The 19,753-nt window shown below is 41.0% G+C and overlaps 1 protein-coding gene across 1 annotated transcript; it reads left to right on the forward strand.

The window, feature by feature from the left end:
* Positions 1–6,290: 6,290 nt before the first annotated feature.
* On the forward strand, positions 6,291–19,357 carry LOC115172185 (fos-related antigen 2-like). Its single transcript, XM_029729341.1, has 4 exons — positions 6,291–6,999; positions 13,205–13,459; positions 13,731–13,838; positions 16,635–19,357. The coding sequence occupies exons 1-4, from the start codon at positions 6,871–6,873 to the stop codon at positions 17,166–17,168; spliced, it is 1,026 nt and encodes a 341-aa protein (XP_029585201.1). The 5' UTR covers positions 6,291–6,870; the 3' UTR covers positions 17,169–19,357.
* Positions 19,358–19,753: the final 396 nt, after the last annotated feature.

The following is a 19,753-nucleotide window of genomic DNA, read 5'->3' on the forward strand; positions in this document are numbered from 1 at the left end:
GATGGAGGCTTCCATTAAATAACACTTTCTGTGTTATTATGTAAGACAGGTAACTCTTTATCCACAATATAGCAGGGGGTGTAAAGCCATAACACCATTTTTTTCCAGCAGCAGACTATGATCGATAATGTCAAAAGCCGCACTGAAGTCTAATAAAACAGCCCCCACAATCTTTTTATCATCAATTTCTCTCAGCCAATCATCAGTCATTTGTGTAAGTGCTGTGCTTGTTGAGTGTCCTTCCCTACAATCATTCTGAAATTATGTTGTCAATTTGTTTACTGTGAAATAGCATTGTACCTGGTCAAACACTTTTTTAAAAAGTTTACTAAAGGTTGGTAAATGGCTGATTGGTCAGCTATTTGAGCTTGTAAAGGGAGCTTTACTATTCTTGGGTAGCGGAATTACTTTTGCCTCCCTCCAGGTCTGAGGGCACACACATTCTAGTAGACTTAGATTGAAGATATGGCAAATAGGAGTGGTAATATCGTTCGCTATTATCCTTAGTAATTTTCCATCGAAGTTGTCAGACCCCGTTGGCTTGTCATTGTTGTCTGGACAACATACATTTTTTCACTTCTTCCAGACTCACTTTACAGAATTCAAAATTACAATGCTTGTCTTTCATAATTTGGTCAGATATACTTGGATGTGTAGTGTCAGTGTTTGTTGTTGTCATGGCATTCCGAAGTTTGCTAATAATTAAAGTAGTTGGCAACATCAGTGGGTTTGTGATGAATGAGACACGAATGATGGAGCTGGGTAGCCTTTTTGCCCAAAGTTTCATTTAAGGTGCTCCAAAGCTTTTTACTTTTGTTCTTTATATCATTTATCTTTGTTTCACAGCACAGTTTCTTCTTCTTTTTATTCAGTTCAGTCACGTGATTTCTCAATTTACAGTACGTTTTGCCAATCGGTTGTGCTGACAGACTTATTTGCTATACCTTTTGCTTTATCCCTCTCAACCATACCATTTTTCAATTTCTCATCAATCCAAGGGGATTTAACTGTTTTTACAGTCATTTTCTTAATGGGTGCATGCTTATTAGTAACTGGAATAAGCAATTTCATAAATGTGTCAAGTGCAGGGTCTGGTTGCTCCTCATTACACATCACAGACCAGCACATATTTACATCATCAACATAAGAATCACAACAAAACTTATTGTATAACTTATTATACACTAAATTAGGTCCATCCTTTGGAACTTTGGTTTTCCTAGGCTATTATATTGTGATAACTACATCCGATGGATTTGGATACTGATTTAAAGCAAATGTGTGCAGCATTAGTAAAGATGAGATCAGTACATGTTGATGATTTCATTCCTGTGCTGTTTGTAACTACCTATGTGTTGCACGCCCTTGTCCTACATTGTTGATAAGGCTGTAGAGAGCCCATGTAAAACAATTAGGTAACAATGTATAATTACTTTCATGAATAAATCTTCTTAAACTATATAAGTAATGTACATATTATTAATCAATGAGTATGTCATAACATTCATAAGCATGTATAAGCATTGTGAGCAATGCAATTAATAAGAAATACCAACATTTTAAAAACATTTATAAGTAGCCTATTTAGTCTTTATAAAGTACAGTTGAAGTCGGAAGTTTACATACACCTTAGCCAAATACATTTAAACTCAGTTTTTCACAATTCCTGACATTTAATCCTAGTAAAATTCCCTGTCTTAGGTCAGTTAGGATCACCACTTTATTTTAAGAATGTGAAATGTCAGAATAATAGTAGAGAGAATGATTTATTTCAGCTTTTATTTATTTTATCACATTCTCAATGGGTCAGAAGTTTACATACACTCAATTAGTATTTGGTAGCATTGCCTTTAAATTGTTTAACTTGGGTCAAACGTTTCAGGTAGCCTTCCACAAGCTTCCCACAATAAGTTGGTTGAATTTTGGCCCATTCCTCCTGACAGAGCTGGTGTAACTGAGTCAGGTTTGTAGGACTCCTTGCTCGCACACGCTTTTTCAGTTCTGCCCACAAATGTTCTATAGGATTGAAATCAGGGCTTTGTGATGGCCACTCCAGTACCTTGACTTTGTTGTCCTTAAGCCATTTTGCCACAACTTTGGAAGTATGCTTGGGGTAATTGTCCATTTGGAAGACCCATTTGCCACCAAGCTTTAACTTCCTGACTGATGTCTTGAGATGTTGCTTCAATATATCCACATAATTTTCCTACCTCATGATGCCAACTATTTTGTGAAGTGCACCAGTCCCTCCCGTGCTTCACGGTTGGGATGGTGTTCTTCGGCTTGCAAGCCTCCCCCTTTTTCCTCCAAACATAACGATGGTCATTATGGCCAAACAGTTCTATTGATATTTCAACAGACCAGAGGACATTTCTCCAAAAAGTAGAATCTTTGTCGCAGTGTGCAGTTGCAAACCGTAGTCTGGCTTTTTTGAATGAATACATGGCAGTTTTGGAGCAATGGCTTCTTCCATATTTAACACTAGACAAGTTCTCATATTAGCAGATGTTTGTTTGGGAAATAGGCATGGACCAAAAACCACGTAATCCTTGGCCTCTACAGATACATGTTCAAGTGTCAATATAATGTTTTGTAATACAGTTGAAGTCGGGAAGTTTACATACACTTAGGTTGGAGTCATTAAAACTCGTTTTTCGACCACTCCACAAATTTCTTGTAAACAAACTATAGTTTTGGCAAGTCGGTTAGGACATCTACTTTGTGCATAACACAAGTAATTTTTCCAACAATTGTTTACAGAGAGATTATTTCACTTATAATTCACAATTCAAGTGGGTCAGAAGTTTACATACCCTAAATTGACAGTGCCTTTAAACAGCTTGGAAAATTCCAGAAAATGATGTCATGGCTTTAGAAGCTTCTGATAGGCTAATTGACATCATTTGATTCAGTTGGAGGTGTACCTGTGGATGTATGTAACGGCTGTCGAGAGAGAGAGTAGACGTAAGAACACTATACAAAACTGAACAAAAACACGACAGCAAAACAGTCCTGTTAGGAAATAATCTAACAGAAACAATTACCCACAAAACCCCAACGGAAAAACAGGCACTTATGTGTGACTCCCAATCAGCAACAACTAACAACAGCTGTGCCTGATTGGAAGCCACACGGCCAAAATCAATGAAACAGACAACATACAAAATGAGCATAGAACGCCCACCCAATGTAACACCCTGGCCTAACCAAAATAAAGAACAAAAACCCCTCTCTATGGCCAGGGCGTTACAATGTATTTCAAGGCCCACCTTCAAAGTCAGTGCCTCTTTGCTTGACATTGTGGGAAAATCAAAAGAAATCAGCCAAGACCTCAGAAAAAGAATTGTAGACCTCCACAAGTCTGGTTCATCCTTGGGAGCAATTTCCAGACGCCTGAAGGTACCACGTTCATCTGTACAAACAATAGTACGCAAGTATAAACACCATGGAACCACTCAGCCGTCATACAGCTCAGGAAGGAGACGCATTCTGTCTCCTAGAGATGAACATACTTTGGTGCGAAAAGTGCAAACCAATCCCAGAACAAGAGCAAAGGACCTTGTGAAGATGCTGGAGGACACAGGTACAAAAGTGTCTATATCCACAGTAAAACAAATCTAATATCGACATAACCTGAAAGGTCGCTCAGCAAGGAAGAAGCCACTCCTCCAAAACCACCATAAAAAAAGCCAGACTACGGTTTGTAACTGCACATGGGGACAAAGATAGTACTTTTTTGAGAAATGTCCTTTGGTCTGATGAAACAAAAATAGAACTGTTTGGCCATAATGACCATCGTTATGTTAGGAGGAAAAAGGGGGACGCTTGCAAGCTGAAGAACACCCTCCCAACCGTGAAGCACGGGGGTGGCAGCATCATGTTGTGGGGGTGCTTTGCTGCAGGAGGGACAGGTGCACTTCACAAAATAGATGGCATCATGAGATAGGAAAATTGTGTATATATTGAAGCAATGTGGAAAACTGTGGAAAACGTTGCAAATCTTCATCAGAACTTAAAATACACCAGCGAGTACACACAGGATGGAAATCTCACCACTGTTTTGATTGTGGGAAGAGTTACTTAAGATTAAGACATCAGTCAGGAAGTTAAAGCTTCGTCACAATGGGTCTTCCAAATGGACAATGACCCCAAGCATACTTCCAAAGTTGTGGCAAAATGGCTTAAGGACAACAAAGTCAAGGTATTGGAGTGGCCATCACAAGGCCTTGACCTCAATCCTGTAGAACATTTGAGGGCAGAACTGAAAAAGCGTGTGTGAGCAAGGAGGCCTACAAACCTGACTCAGTTACACCAGCTCTGTCAGGAGGAATGGGCCAAAATTCACCCAACTTATTGTGGGAAGCTTGTGGAAGGGTACCCGAAATGTTTGACCCAAGTTAAACAATTTAAAGGCAATGCTACCAAATACTAATTGAGTGTATGTAAACTTCTGGCCCACTGGGAAAGTGATGAAAGATATAAAAGCTGAAATAAATCATTCTCTCTACTATTATTCTGACTTTTCACATTTTTTAAATAAAGTGGTGATCCTTACTGACCTAAGACAGAATTTTTACTCGGATTAAATGTCAGAAATGTTGATAAACTGAGTTTAAATGTATTTGGCTAAGGTGTATGTAAACTTCCGACTTCAACTGTATAAACAACCATAATCGCACCAATTTCCATGAAATCTGTATTTTTGTGGATGATCCAAATACCTGCTTTTGATTCCTGCAATTTGCCATTCTCATAACAAGCATTCCTCACATTGTTGGTGATGAATATAGATGACCCCCTCACATATCTGACTGGAACTAGGCCGCATTGTAGCCTTTACCTTTCAACTATTTCCCGATAGCCTGGCTTTTCATTCATTTTATGCAGTGAAGAAATAGTGGACCACTCTGGAAACTGGCTTGAACAGATTATGGCTATAGGTCAGGGGCGACTCAATTAATTCAAAGGTAATTTGAGGAAACTCCCAATACTGTGTTGTTCCTTTTGTGTCATATTGGAACACTTTTGGTCTCTGTCATTGGTCTTTCGTTTTGAACGTTTCCTAAACAAGTGTAGACCTAATTTAACGGTAGTTTGTTGAGCGTAGGCCTCTCTCTTAAATACGCTGTCTTGGCAAGGATGCATGTAACAAACACTATTTTAGTGCGTGTTATTTGTAGTTGTGGTGTTAACGACTAACATAGGAACCATATAACATTGGATTGCAGTTAATTCGGCATTTAGTAGACCTCTTCTACGTGGCGTATTCTGGGCTCTATGCCCTCCTGGAACTGGGTCTGAATTACCCCACATTTCATGTCGCATCCTTTGCTGTAGCTATGAAACACATTTTTGTAAAACACATTATCCACGGCTGCACTCTATGATAATTCCATAGCATTTTTTGTGTTGTGTTTTGTTTCCAGATGTCTTTACAGCAAAATAACCAATATATCATGCATGGACCACATAAGCAATATGCCTTTGCCAGATGTATTTTCTCAAATGTCACTGGTCCAAATAGTTCGATGTGCTATACGGACTCGAGACGGGGGAAAGAATGTCATTGCAGTTTCGTATCCTTAAAGACGTTCTAGACTGGCGCTCGAGAAAGTGGTAGCGTTTCCTTTATTATTTCACGTTACTGTTGGCCTAGCGACATCTATCTGTTCCTTGGGCTACACATAAGGGCAGGAATTGACATACTGAAGCTGCGATTTTTTTTAAAGGGATATCATCTCTCTCGATTGCGTTCTCCCTCTCTCTTTCTCTCTCTTTCTCTCTCTTCGCGTAAAAATCAAAAGCTACAAACACTTTGAATAGTCATGAAATTAATATCCAAAAGGACTGCAAGATAAAGATATAATGTGCGGGGATTAACTGCATAGACCTACTCTATGCGGTCCAGAGACGCTAGAGCTAGAGATGAGATGAGATGAGATGAGAAAGTGCGTTGAGGGAGGGGAGGTAATCCCTTCCAGTCTCTGACGTGTCTTTACCAAGGAAACCCACACGCGTGTCCTCTGACGCAACTGCCCATTTCAGGAAACATGCGTCAATGGACCGTACCAAATCAGACAAAGGGTGAGTCTCACCTCCAACGGATTGTATATACATGTGCATTAACATTTAGCATAAACATAATAAATCACCTTTAACTATGTTATGTATGAACAATAAAACTGATTTACGATACTGTGTGCTGATTTGTACAATCTTAGCTATGATAACCCCTTCCCAAGAGAAGTGTCTACGCCCAGAGACAGTGACGTGAGGAGCCGTTAGCGTTGATAAGCGGTTGCATTTCTAAGTGTTGCCATTAAAGTGAGTCATCTTAGGAAGTGCGGTGAAGGGATATAGAAATAAATATACCAAGGGATAGCTGAAATAAATGTGTCGCGGGGAAGGGATTCTATAGACTAGGCTGAGGTGGAAAGCAAACATAAATCCTCTGTCTGTGACTCAACTCTGTTTTGGTAGCGAAAGTAGGTGTCCTACTGACTTTTTTTTGTAGTACACCTGAATAGGCTAGCAGTGGAGGAAAGAACAATAGCTGAAGTTATTCTCGAGGAGAGAATTATTTGGAGTGGACAAAAAAAATAAAAAATTCGGCTTTACTTCTTGGTAATTGCCTTAAGTTATTTCATTTCGAGGAGACTGGATTTATTGCACTAATAGCCAGGCTATTTTGAGAATTTTGGGGGGGATATCAGAGTGTTTTAAAGACTGTGTTCAAGTTGGTCACTTTCCAATCTGGTCCACTTTCGGCACACAAAAAGGGATCGCACTGTCAGAGATTTTCTGTCAGGGGATTTTTTTGAGAGCGTCGGAGCTCATATCATCTACTGAAATCTTCCTCTTTCCTGGATCATGTACCAGGACTACTCCGTGAACTACGACACCTCGTCCCGCGGCAGCAGCACTTCTCCGGCCCAGCCAGAGTCATTCACGAGCGGCAGCAGCACGATCGGCAGTCCGATCTCTACCTCAAGCTACCAGGTAACCGACACTATGTATTTTCTCTTCTCTCAAATGAAAATATTGATATTCACAACTATCATTTGTTTCATTGTATCGAAATGTCACTGCAGTTGTCTTTTGAGTTACTACCCACTGACACACTTTTCGATTGGTAGGCCTAACTTGATGCGTAGTTACAGTATTGGCAAGGCTATCACGCTGTGTGTAATTATCGGTGTGCAATGCAATAGAGGTGCATGATATCTTTCTAATATATTGCTGTGTCAAGTTTTATTTTTGAGAAGCATTTAGAACATTATATTTATATTGAATATGTTACTCCAAACTATAGCCTACTGCTGTAGAGTCTTTTTTTACCTTTGGAAAGAGCGCGTCGCATTATCCTGTTATATATATAGCGCTATAGCTCTGGCCAAGACACCGGTGCGCCAGTGAAGTGCATAAAAAGGACAAAATGACCGACCAATGCCGAATATATTTGGAATGTCATGAAACCTAACTGCAGAAAATTACTTATTGACAGGTGTTTGTGTCATCCGAATTTCCATATACAATCAGGTATTGCACAGTCGCTGTACTTTAACACCCAGGTCTTGCACTGCTATGGGACTGTGCACCAGAAGTTGATGGGAGGCTTTATTGGGAAATACATATTTTGTAAACGGAAAATGTAACTTTCGAAAGTGTCCACAGATAATGTAGCCAAAATCGTATTATAATAACTTTTGGATAAGTATAATCTGCTATCATGAATTATTATACACACCAAACTGCATATAGGTTGCTACATCATATTTGTCCATGCTAATTGCTCTCAACATTTTTCCTGCAAGATATGGATTGAAATAGAAATGCTGAGGACATTTGGTAGGCTATTATTGGATCACGCCGTACTTGGAATGCTTAAACCAAAGGGCTACCGTTTCCCGCACTGGATAAAGGCTTTATTCATGCGCATAATTTGGTCACCTTGAACAAACACACACTGATTCTCCCAATTCTTCTCTGTCTATTAGGTCTCTGATCTGTTGATGATGATTGGTGTTCAAACTGTGTAAAGTGAACAATGCAACAATGAATCTTGACTTTAGTTCTGCAGCAAGGCCTATAGTGTCAGTCAGTGGTTGTACGCTGTGTACAATATGGACAACCAGTCGACGCTGATACGCCAAAGGGTTCGACCCAAAGCTTCGAGGTGTGTGTGTGTGTGTTGCAGATGGGCAACATGTAGTCATGCACTGGAAGATGTTGGCCTGACTTGGGAACGGCGGGTTAAAAAGCTTATGAAGCGTCTCTGAATGCGCCCTCGGGGATGTTGGAGAACATGGAGACTTCGAGGCTGGAATTTCCTCCAGATGTCCTATTGTGATTACGTTACCTATTTTACCTGCCTCCCGTTCTCTCATTCTGATATGTGATGCTCAGTGGCTATCATTGAGGAACAACCATATATATCAGCGTGTCACACCTCATGTCTCCTTCCAATGCTGTTCCAGTCAAATATTCCCTTTTTAAATTAAGATGTAGCATATCGATAGTTTTTACGAAGGCGACAGAGACATGTTTCCTGTTGTTTTTATGTTGGCAGTATCCAGTGGCGATCCGTCATTCAGGGCAGGTGGGGCAGAGTGTTTCAGCCTAGCTCTGTGCTTTCTGTGGTGGTGGGGTCGAGCCAGCAGAAAATGGGAGCATTGCGCCGTGATTGGCTCAGTGTTCTGTCACTCATGGGGACAGTACGTCATCGCCTAGCTTTAGTCCTTAAGTAAGGGTAGACATCCACAATTTCAGCCCTTTGGGTCCTGCCATAGTTATTACAAGTGCCCTTCTAAGGCTCAAGGTCATTGGCCACAGATAAAATGATGTCAAATCACGTTATATGTACAGTAGCTTTAATTGGACTGATCATGTCAGCATTATACTTTCACAATCTTAGCTAGCAGTCATCATCATGAATCAAGTCGACAATCTACTAGCAAATCCTTTTTAATCCTTGTCATATGAAGAGAAATTATAGATAAAACTTATCGGTGCTCATTGGGCATAAAGATTACTACAAGTTGGAAATTGCAAATTCAACATTGAGTCGTTTGGAAGGAATCAGTGGCTAACTGCAAGCATTGCAAAGCAACCTCTAATATTAGCCTGCTATTCAATGGAGTGGCTGTTAAAAAAATTAAAAAAAAGTTTTTTAAAAGTTCAGAGAATGCCAGACTTTGATGACAAAGTTTGATGATAAAATTTGGCCACATAGGACCGCAGCGCCACCTTCACAAGGTGAGTCCAAAAATGTAATATATGCTGCTGCATAAATTATGTAATATGCAAGGGAGATATGTATACTGCAGTTAAGAAAGTAATACTAAGTGTATGTTGTGAAGTAAACTGTTAGTAGCCCATGTGCCTCACCCTAATAATTTGGCCTATTTTCACCAATGCTGTATTGTGAACACATCGTTCGTAGCTGGTGTGTGCTTGTTTGACAACTTTTTTGTACAGCTTTGACAGTGCTACTGATAGTAGTGATGGCGCTTGGCTTGCACATGCAAATTCACCACACACAACATTCTATAATAGAATTGTGTTATTTGACAAGTCAAATTAAAAGCTTATTTAACGCGTCAAGTAGTGTTATATGATGCATCTTTTTTGACATGCAAAGACCCAAACGGGGTTTAATGTGCCTCACCCTAATCATTTAGTCTATTTTCACCTCTTAATTTCACCTACTGTTCTAACTTGATGGTGTACATGTAACCTATAACATGTTTTAGAGAAATTGAATCACTGAATATTGTAAGTGCTTTCATTGTCTTATATGCCCCCTTTATTTATCCTACAGTTCTGACTTGTTGTACAGGGAGTACACTGTAAGAACGGCCCATGTTTTTAAATTCTGTCGCTGTACATATTGACTGCGTCCGTCGTCGCTCGGTCATTACTGTCTTAATTGAAATTACGGATTGCCTCTTATCCGCTTGTCGTCCCCTTATGCCATAGTTTGTACATCTCAATTGTCAGTACAAACCACATTTGTTTAAGCAAATCAGCCATATCAGCTATGTTTTTTTTTTTAAGGCAGTAAATGAGGCTGAATGAACTGTTTCGCTGTCAGACAAGGCTCTGCTGAAAGCCAGGTGTAGCAGTGGTAAGTTGTTGGAACTCTGCTGTTGGGACAGCTTTGATATAGACCCTAACAGTTTGTGTGCACCGTTTGTCACCGTTATAGTGCAATTAATGTATTGTTTAGTGTTGTGTTGTGGCTTTGCTGGCATGCATCCCACTTTTTTTCCCCCCCCACCATGATTTACATGCTAAATAGCCACAGGCAGTAGCACATGTACAACCTGCTGTAAGCCTACTGGCACATGGAAGGGCATTTCTGTGCTCGCTACAATCGGGATGTTGTTCTTTCATACACCAGTGTTCTAATCTTATTTAGAATAATGGACATAGGCTGTTCAGATCTCCTTTAATAAGACAAATGTGGGAACTGTGACTCATTTTTGTAGGCCTAATAATCAGTTGACTGGAAGTGTTAAGACGGGTGGCAATTTTACGTGACTTTATCAGTTGGATTTTGTCATTATGACGGTGTCTGCTTCTGCCAAATGGAACCAGTGGGCGTGCAGAAGCACAATAGCTGGACTGGTCAGAGTTTAAGTTGGTCTTTTAAAATGAGCCTACACATCAAAAGACCGTTTGGGTTACATCAGCTTCGAGATAGTCAAGCATTGCCATTGGTGCTTTCTCTACCCTGGAAGGGTTTAGTATTATGCAGGCAAAAGTTCCTGGAATTTTACATCATCCTTTAGTTTTCTGGGGGCGGAGGACAAGTATTGTTAGTTTAAGAGGTCTGTTTTTTTTCTCTTACAGCAGTGGGCAAGTCCCAGTGAGTTATTAAGGACCAGAATCCGGGAAAGGGGGCAACACGTGTGGAGCTGTTTTCCGACACACAAGGCACTAGGACTGACATGATAGCCTATCCTATGGGAGACAAATCTCGTTGCCAGGAAACGTGTAGGCTACGTGTTTTATTTGGACCCTGCACCTGAAATGTTTCCAAACAATGGTGCTTTTCATGCATTTTAATTAGTTTACCCACGGTCGATTCACCTATTGTCTCTAAAATCAAGTTTGCACAATCGCCTTCCTTGACATATTTTCATATCCCCCCCTTTACCAGAAATGTATGTCCTCTCCGTGTAGCAACAGGCACCGCAATTTATTGTAACCAACCATTAGGTTACTCAATTTATAACTTTACCTTCTGGTTAGTTATCTGCCCCTGGGATTTATGAATGCAATGGAATTTTCACTGTTGCCTCACTTCTGGAATGTATTGGCGGGGGACCTGGCTTTTCTCTCTAGCCTAATATAATGCCACTTCCGCCTTACTGGAACTGACCGTTTTACGCACATGCTTTACATATCCCAAACACGACTCACCACAAGGACATAATGGATGAATTAATCATCGAACATTGTAAGAGCTTTCATTGTCTGTATAATGGACACGCTCACTGGTGTCATATCCTCGCCTTTAGGTCAATATCGTTATACCATCAAAATATTGTCCTATCACCATAAAGGTGCCTCATGAGGGCTTAAGCTTAAGCTTTATTTAGTAGGCCTCTACTATATTTTGCTTCACAGATGGTCACTTCTGTGCTGCCACTCACAATGTTGGTAAAATGTGTCACTGTCTTATGAGCGTTATAGTCTTCAGAAACCCAAGTAACCTTGATGTCTTATCTAATCTATTCATACAATCTATTTTATTATATAGGCTACACTTGTATAAGGAAAGAGATGGGCCTATCCAGTGATATCAGTGCCAATGCAAAACAACATTATCACATTTTCTGACAGGAATAAACTAGTCATCACACCTTTGTCCTTTCTCCATGGATTGTATTTTTTTTCCAGAGAGGTGTACAATTCCATACCATGTTGCTCACCAGATGACTTGCTGGTTGACGCAACTAAGCTCTTCTCTCCTATAGCCATAGTAAGATGGAGGCAGCAGCAGCACTACGGGCTTTCCCGCCATGATTCACTGAATGTGTCACTGACTGCCACTCCGGGGGTTAAACGGGTGAATCTAGACAGTGTTTGTGTGTAGAGTCAGTGATTCACTACTACAGTAGGCTTCAATGCAGAGGATTTGTGAGTATGATTAAGAGTGGGTGACCTGTTAAGCTACAGGACTTGGAAATTGATAGCAGAGTCAAATAGCCTACATGTCAAGTGGTGTGTTTATTTTCTTCTGCTGTTGTAACAAGTGAAATAAATACAATTGGATTTAAGCAAAAAATAAATGAATGAATGGAAATTGAGATGAAATACAAGCACCATTTTATGTTACTCCAATACAATGGGTCTTTCCCTAGAGTTGAAGACACACACAACTTATTTGCTAGGCCCTGCCCCAGAATTTTGGGCAACCAATTGCAGCGCTCCAATGGATAGTCGAGTCCACCACCTGGACACTGGTCACTTTTAAATGGTATGAAAGCCTGTGAAGGCTATGTTGATAAACAGCGTTTTTTTTTTTTTTTTTTTTTAATTGCTTAAATGGCTGAATAATTTAAGTGCCGCAGGAGTAGCAACTGTGATTCCTGAAATTCAGAGCCAGTTCATGGAGTATTTTTAAAATCTGAAATTATACTTTTGCTACATTATTTGCTCGCCCAGGTGGTTAGCTAGCACTGTCTCATTGACCACCAAACATTTCTAATGCTAGCTAGCTAGCCACTTAATATATATTGTTTTCTTAAGATGTATGTTAGCTAGCTAAGTTGGCAATGTTATGAATATAACTCCCATCTGCTGTCGACATGAGGATACGATTTGAGAGCACTAGTTGGCTCCAAAATTGCATGCTGACAGGGAATTCAGAGCCATTCAGTGGCTAGCTAGACTACAAATATAATTTTACCAGCTTCCCATGAAGCAATTGTTCTAGCAGTCCACCACAACATACCCAAGAGTTTCCTGATTAGCAAGGGGAAGTCTGTTTAATTTCAGTCTGTATTAGAAACACAGTGAGATTTCGGCAGTGGTTGAATTGGGCTTCCCGGGAAAATGTTGTCAGAGGTTGCAACAGCAAATGAAGGATCAATTGTCATCTTGAAATCATCCACTCACCATTTCTCTCCTGATCTGCCCTCCTCCTCCCCCCCCCCCAACCTCCCTTTCTCTTTGCTACCTTTACTGTATCTAGAAATACCGGGCCGACATGCCTGGCTCTAGCAGTGCCTTCATCCCCACGATAAACGCCATAACGACCAGCCAGGACCTGCAGTGGATGGTGCAGCCCACAGTGATCACCTCCATGTCCAACCCTTACTCACGCTCCCACCCCTACAGCCACCACCTGTCCAACAGCCCTGGGCTCCTGGGTCACACCACCCTCGCCCGCCCGGGTGTCATACGCTCCGTCGGGGACACCCGCGTACGACGTAGGAGAGATGAGCAGGTGAGGGCCACAAGTGTACAGATGCGTGTGTTCAAAAGTTACTAATGTCTGGCAGTGTGGAGAGCATCTAGTGGCGGCAAGAAACATTTTAAAATCTTCTAACATTGTAAAACAGTAGAGTGAGTTCTACTTTCAAAGTACCAAGATATGAGGAATTTGGCGATATTGAAGATGAAGGCTTATAGTTGTAACCCAAAGCTTCTCTACTTGTTTGCGCTGTTCAGCTTAAGTGTTAATGACAACTCACAAAGTGTGTTCTTTTTGCCCTCAGCTTACCCCTGAGGAAGAGGAGAAGAGGAGGGTGAGGCGCGAAAGGAACAAATTGGCAGCCGCCAAGTGCCGCAATCGCAGACGAGAGCTCACCGAGATGCTCCAAGGGGTTAGTTTGACAACGGCACCGTACAACGGCACAACACACTCTTCTACGCGTACACACGCGCGCATACACAGACGCGCACACACACACACACACACACACACGTCCCTGTCAGTTTCAATTCCAGAGACTCTCTATTTGTCAACTTAGTTGCTACTATTCGTCATATGTTGTGCACTTGCAGTACAAACGAAGCACCAAAGCATGAAAAGGGAAAACTTATTCCCTTGTGCAGGACAGTTTCATGTTCAGCTCGGTTCACTAACACTTCTCAAACAGTGTTGCACGTATTCATGTGTCGACCTCAAACCAGAACCTTGCGATACTGGTTTGTCTAGGTCTCTAGGGGAACTTTAGCTATTAGCACTAAGCCGTGCTGACAGTGGATGTAAAGGTTTTTGTCTGGGTGCAGACAGCTGTAGACATGGACAGGGCTGGGCCCTAACCCTCCTAGCCAAGCAGACAGCACTAATTAGACTCATTAGCTCAATTACAAAAGAAACGGGAAAGGAATGTGCTGCAGGCGGCTGTCATTATGAATGGGGGATGTTTTATAAAGTGGGAGTTCCATCTCTCATCTCTTACTATCCCGTGCAATTTTGACAAATTCATGGCTACACCCTCTAACTCCCCCAAACTGCTTCCAGCAAAAATGCTTTCCCTCCTCCACCACACACGACTCTTTGTTGAATTACCAAATAAGGAAGTGTCATATTCCAACCATGTCAGCAGACTTATCCTTCTTTCTTGTTCTATTGCTCCTATTTTTTGTTTTGGTGGGGGTCTGCTAGTTTGTTTCCTACTTTCTCATATCTTTGTGTTGGAGACACAGTTCTCAGACAGGCCTGTGACTTATCTGTTTTCTGCCCGCCCAATCTGGTGACTACAGGCTTCTAAGGGTCTGTCTTTGTCTGCTGTGGCCGTGACACATTAATGGCACATTACGCTAGAGGAAACACGCTGTGTTTTGCGTGTTACATCACGTAGCGCCATCTGGGAACAACAAAAACCTTAACATGAATGTGTTTTTTGTTTGGACAAAGTTGAAATAGGAATTACTTTTCGTATCAGGATAACGGTCAAACCGGAATGCCAGATATTCTGACAAATACAGGTTTGAGTTCAGGTAATTTAGGCGCAAGATGGCCAAGATGTTGATTGATTGCCTTTTCGCTGTATCTTTTCCTTAGCAAACTTACAATGCCTTCAGAAAGTATTCACACCCCTTGACTTTTTCCAAATGTTGTTGTGTTACAGCCTGAATTTAAAATGGATTAAACTGAGATTGTTTTTGTCACTGGCCTACAGTACACACAATAGCCCATAATGTCAAAGTGGACTTATGTAAATAAGTTGAGGAGTAAAAATGTATAAGTGTCATGGACTCACTCTGTGCAATAATTCAATACTGTTTAACATGATTTTTGAATGACCACCTCCATCTCTGTACCCCAAACATACAATTATCTGTAAGGTCCCTCAGTTGATCAGTGAATTTCAAACACAGATTCAACCTCAAAGACCAGGGATGTTTTTCAATGCGTCACAAAGAAGGGCACCTATTGGTAGATGGGTAAAAAATAAAAAAGGCAGACATTGAATATCCCTTTGAGCATGATGAAGTTATTAATTACACTTTGGATGGTGTATCAATTCACCATGTGACTACAAAGATACATGCATCCTTCCGTTCAGTGATTTCACCATGAGGCCAGATACAGAGTTTAATGGCTATGGTAGGAAAAAACTGAGGATAGATCAACATTGTAGTTACTCCACAATACTAACCTAATTGACAGAGGGAAAAGAAGGAAGCCTGTACAGAATAAAAATATTCTAAAACATGCATCCTGTTTGCAACAAGGCACTAAAGGAAAGAAAATATGGCAAAGCAATTCACTTTTTGTTCTGAATACAAAGTGTTATGTTTGGTGCAAATCCAATACAACTCATTACTGAGTATCACTCAATATTTTCAAGCATAGTGGTGGTTGCATCATGTTATGGGTATGCTTTTAATCGTTAAGGACCGGGGAGTTTTTCAGGGTTAAAAATGTACGTAATGGAACTAAGCACAGGCAAAATCCTAGAGGAAAATCTGGTTCAGTCTGCTTTCCACCAGACACTGGGAGACAAATTCACCTTTCAGCAGGATAATAACCTAAAACACAAGGCTAAATCTACACGGGAGTTGCTTACCAAGAAGACAGTGAATGTTCCTGAGTGTCCGAGTTACAGTTTTGACTTAAATCTACTTGAAAATCTATGGCAAGACCTAAACATGGTTGTCTAGCAATGATAAATTTGAAAAGAATAATTGGCCAAATGTTGCACAATCAAGGTGTGGAAAGCTCTGGAATTGCCCGTAAAAACTCACCGCTGTAAGTATTGACTCGGGTGTGAATACCTAGAGAAATCTCATTTACATATTTAATTTTCAATAAATTTGCTAAAAATTCTAAACATGTTTTCACTTTGTCACTATGGGGTATTGCGTGTAATCCATTTTGAATTCAGACTGTGAAACAACAGAATGTGGAATAAGTCAAGGGTTATGAATACTTTCTGAAGGCACTGTACACTGAAATATAATGTGCATTGGGTTCTTTTTGGGAAACACCGCACTCTTGTGGTAGCATTAGGTGATGCAGAAACTTACCAATGTGTACCTTAAACAGTGGTTGGGGCTTTGCTGTCTACTCCATACACCAGAATTGTAATTGAGCTGAATGTGAACCCTTCGGATACTGAAGATAAAATGCGTCCTTATCAGCTGTTTTTTGGTGTTGTGGTTTCCAGGAGACTGAGGAGCTGGAGGAAGAGAAGGCTGATCTACAGAAAGAGATAGAGACACTGCAGAAGGAGAAGGACAAGTTGGAGTTCATGCTGGTGGCCCACAACCCCATGTGCAAGCTGCCCCCGAATGATCGCCACCAGAGGAGCCACCACCAGCAGCAGTGTGCCCCTCTCCCCCTGACCATGCGCAACAATCTGGGTCCCCGAGGCCCCATCAACCCCGTTGTGGTGAAGCAAGAACCACAAGAAGACGACGTGGACGGCAAGTTCCAGCGCTCTGTCATTAAGCCTATCTGCCTTGGGGGAGTTAGTGGGATCTTCTGCGATAGTGACAGCCTCAACACCCCGGTGGTGGCAGCCTCTACCCCAGCATCCACACCCAGCGCCCCCAGCCTCATATTCACCTACCCCAGCATGCTGGAGCCAGAGAGCCCCTCGCCATCCTCTGAGTCCTGCTCGAAGGCTCACCTGCGCAGCAGCAGCAGCGGGGATCAGTCTTCGGACTCCCTCAACTCCCCCACCCTCCTGGCCCTCTGAGCAGGGACAGTTAAGATGAGGTTCTGGGGGAGGGTGAGCAGCGCCCCCTACCGACTTGGCAGACAAAAAGCACATTCAAACCTGGACCAAGCCAACCGTGAGCTGTGTTCTTGACACCAGGAACCCTCGAGGGCTAAGCCGCTTGTTTTTCCTCATACGCTTCAGTGTGATTTTTTATTTATTTTTTAATACCCAAATGTGTGCACCTCTACCAGCCAGTGTCGTCCCTTCTTCATTTCAACTCCAGCACCTCAATTTGCTTCTTGAACAATAAACAGATGACATGGAGGTGAGAAATGCCAGAAAAGCCATTCATGAGGTGGAAACTGTGGAAAGCAAGACATATTTTTAGATCAACATTAAGTAAAGCCATCTGGTGACAGTTGCACTCTCCTATGATCAATTTATCAATAAATCACTAAATGAGAGACAGAAATCAGCATTTCCTGACATACCTCCTGTTTGAAGGAGGGATACAGAGACAACGGAGAGATTTCAAAAGCAGATGTATCTTTTTCTTGATTTGTCTCCTCCCTCTCACAGAAACTATTGGGAGAATACAGAGTGTTTATAAACATCTGACTTTATTTCCATATCTACTTGTATTTATGGCGTGTGCTAATATTTTCTAAATGTGTGTCCTTGCGTTCTGATGTTGTCTTCTGATCTGCCTGTAGAACAGCAAAATGGTTCACTGGGTGAGCCACAAAGCCTCAGTGTCTCAAAGGAAAAGAGCCAATTTTTACTCAATGCCTAGTTCGTCACCAGTCTACTCTTAAAACATTGATCATAGTATTGATGGCCATCGTATTGATGTGTTTTCCTCAGTAACGTACCTGAACTATATTATGCATTTATTACAAGTTTGTGCGATTTACATTGATGTGAGGTGGTTGAATACAATTTTTTTTAAGGAGCAGCACGGGAGGCATTGGGGTTTAAGTGCTGGAGTGATATCTGAGGAGAAATTCAAACAGTGTTCCCTTCTACTTCTAAAATGATATCATTCACCAAGACGGTTTGACCAATGAGGTTGTGAGCAAATCCTTATACCCCCACTACTGAAGGAGAGTTCAACCAGACACACTAGAGCTTGATAGAAAACAAATGGATAACTTTCAATCAGGATTATTTTTTCCTCTCGCCTGTAACACAAACTCTGGCTTTGTCAGAAAAGGGGATTGGATATTGCCAAGTGATCTCAATATTCCCTTGCAATAGGGTATTTTTTTGGTTTCGAAACCTACATCTGTATATCATTTGTACTAAAGGAGGGGTCTGGTTGAACTTTTCAGATGCTACTGTGGTGTGAAAACATGGTGGTAGTAGTAATAACACTGGCTACATCATTTTGTAATTTCATCATTATTAATGTTCTTATAAGGGGCAACACCAATATGTGGGCAGGTGACCCTATATATCAACAAGCACATTGAAATCTGTTCACTGGCCATTGTGTGGCCATATCAGACCCATAGCAAAAACAATGCACTTTCCAATTCCTTTTGACTGATGGGACAAATGAGATTCTCTTTTCAGCTGGCCTGAGGTGGAAGAGGAATGTCTTGAGGATAATGGTAAAAGAACACTCTTTTTTTTTTTGTGTGTGTGTGTGTGTTTTATGGGACAGAGGGTTAAGGATACCAAGCACTGAAATGGATAGAATTGCAATATTTCAGACGTATTGTTTACTTCAAACATTCCTTACATGGTCAGTGGGGTAATGACCTTTGTGGTGATCACAGGACAGAAGACGGACTGAAACATTTTTGTTGTGCTGGGTGCAGCAAATAAGACATTAAAAGCATTGCTGTTGTTGTGGACTAGTCACATCACTTATTGATCTTCGTTTGGATGGTTATAGTATCACATGATAGCATTTGGACAACAACTCCTATCATGCATTGGGATAAATTGCAGACCAAGAAAAAAAGATACCAAAATGTAATTGTCAGAGTTTGTCTGTTCAAGTTTTTTGAACCCCCTAAAAACACGTAGGAAAGCCATCAACTTTAGATATTCTACTGTACATGTAATCTGCTGTATGTCTTCTGTTTTTGACATCTATTTCTTATTTTTCCAAATGCTTTAATTGTTTAAAATGATTCAAAACAAAAAACAGCAATATGTATCGCAATGTTTGTTAATTTCGTAATTCAATTATAATAAAAAGCATTTTCAACAAGGAATTCTTGAAAGCTGTTATTGAGCTGTTCATTTGACTTCAGTGTCCATGGGCAATGCATTGTCCTTATTTTTGTATCTCAACATTAGGCACATTTGATTTGAAGGCGGCGTACCTCTAAATTAGGGCTTGATTCAATCTGTATTGCAGAAGATCCGGGGTATAGCAGGATGAAAATTTAAAGGCAATGTTCCCGCATTAATGGAGACTGCATTCATGGTAAACACTGTATATGTCGGCTCAATCGGAAATAGGTTACCTTTTTACATTTCAATCGTGCTATACCACAGATCTTCCTCGATCCGGATTAAATCGAGCCCTTAAGTGACGTATGAGTAGAGTAAAACCACCTGTCATGCAATAGCAAAACATAACACTGCCATAAAAGATGGTGAAAATG

This window comes from Salmo trutta, chromosome 33 (genome assembly GCF_901001165.1).
Source record: "Salmo trutta chromosome 33, fSalTru1.1, whole genome shotgun sequence".
Classification (NCBI taxonomy): Eukaryota; Metazoa; Chordata; class Actinopteri; order Salmoniformes; family Salmonidae; genus Salmo; species Salmo trutta.

Bases quoted from the DNA above. Each gene is read 5' to 3' on its own strand.
- LOC115172185 (XM_029729341.1), top strand. From the start codon at position 6,871: ATGTACCAGGACTACTCCGTGAACTACGACACCTCGTCCCGCGGCAGC. The intron at 7,000-13,204 runs GTAACCGACACT...TACTGTATCTAG, and splicing joins TCTCTACCTCAAGCTACCAG to AAATACCGGGCCGACATGCC. The intron at 13,839-16,634 runs GTTAGTTTGACA...TGTGGTTTCCAG, and splicing joins TCACCGAGATGCTCCAAGGG to GAGACTGAGGAGCTGGAGGA.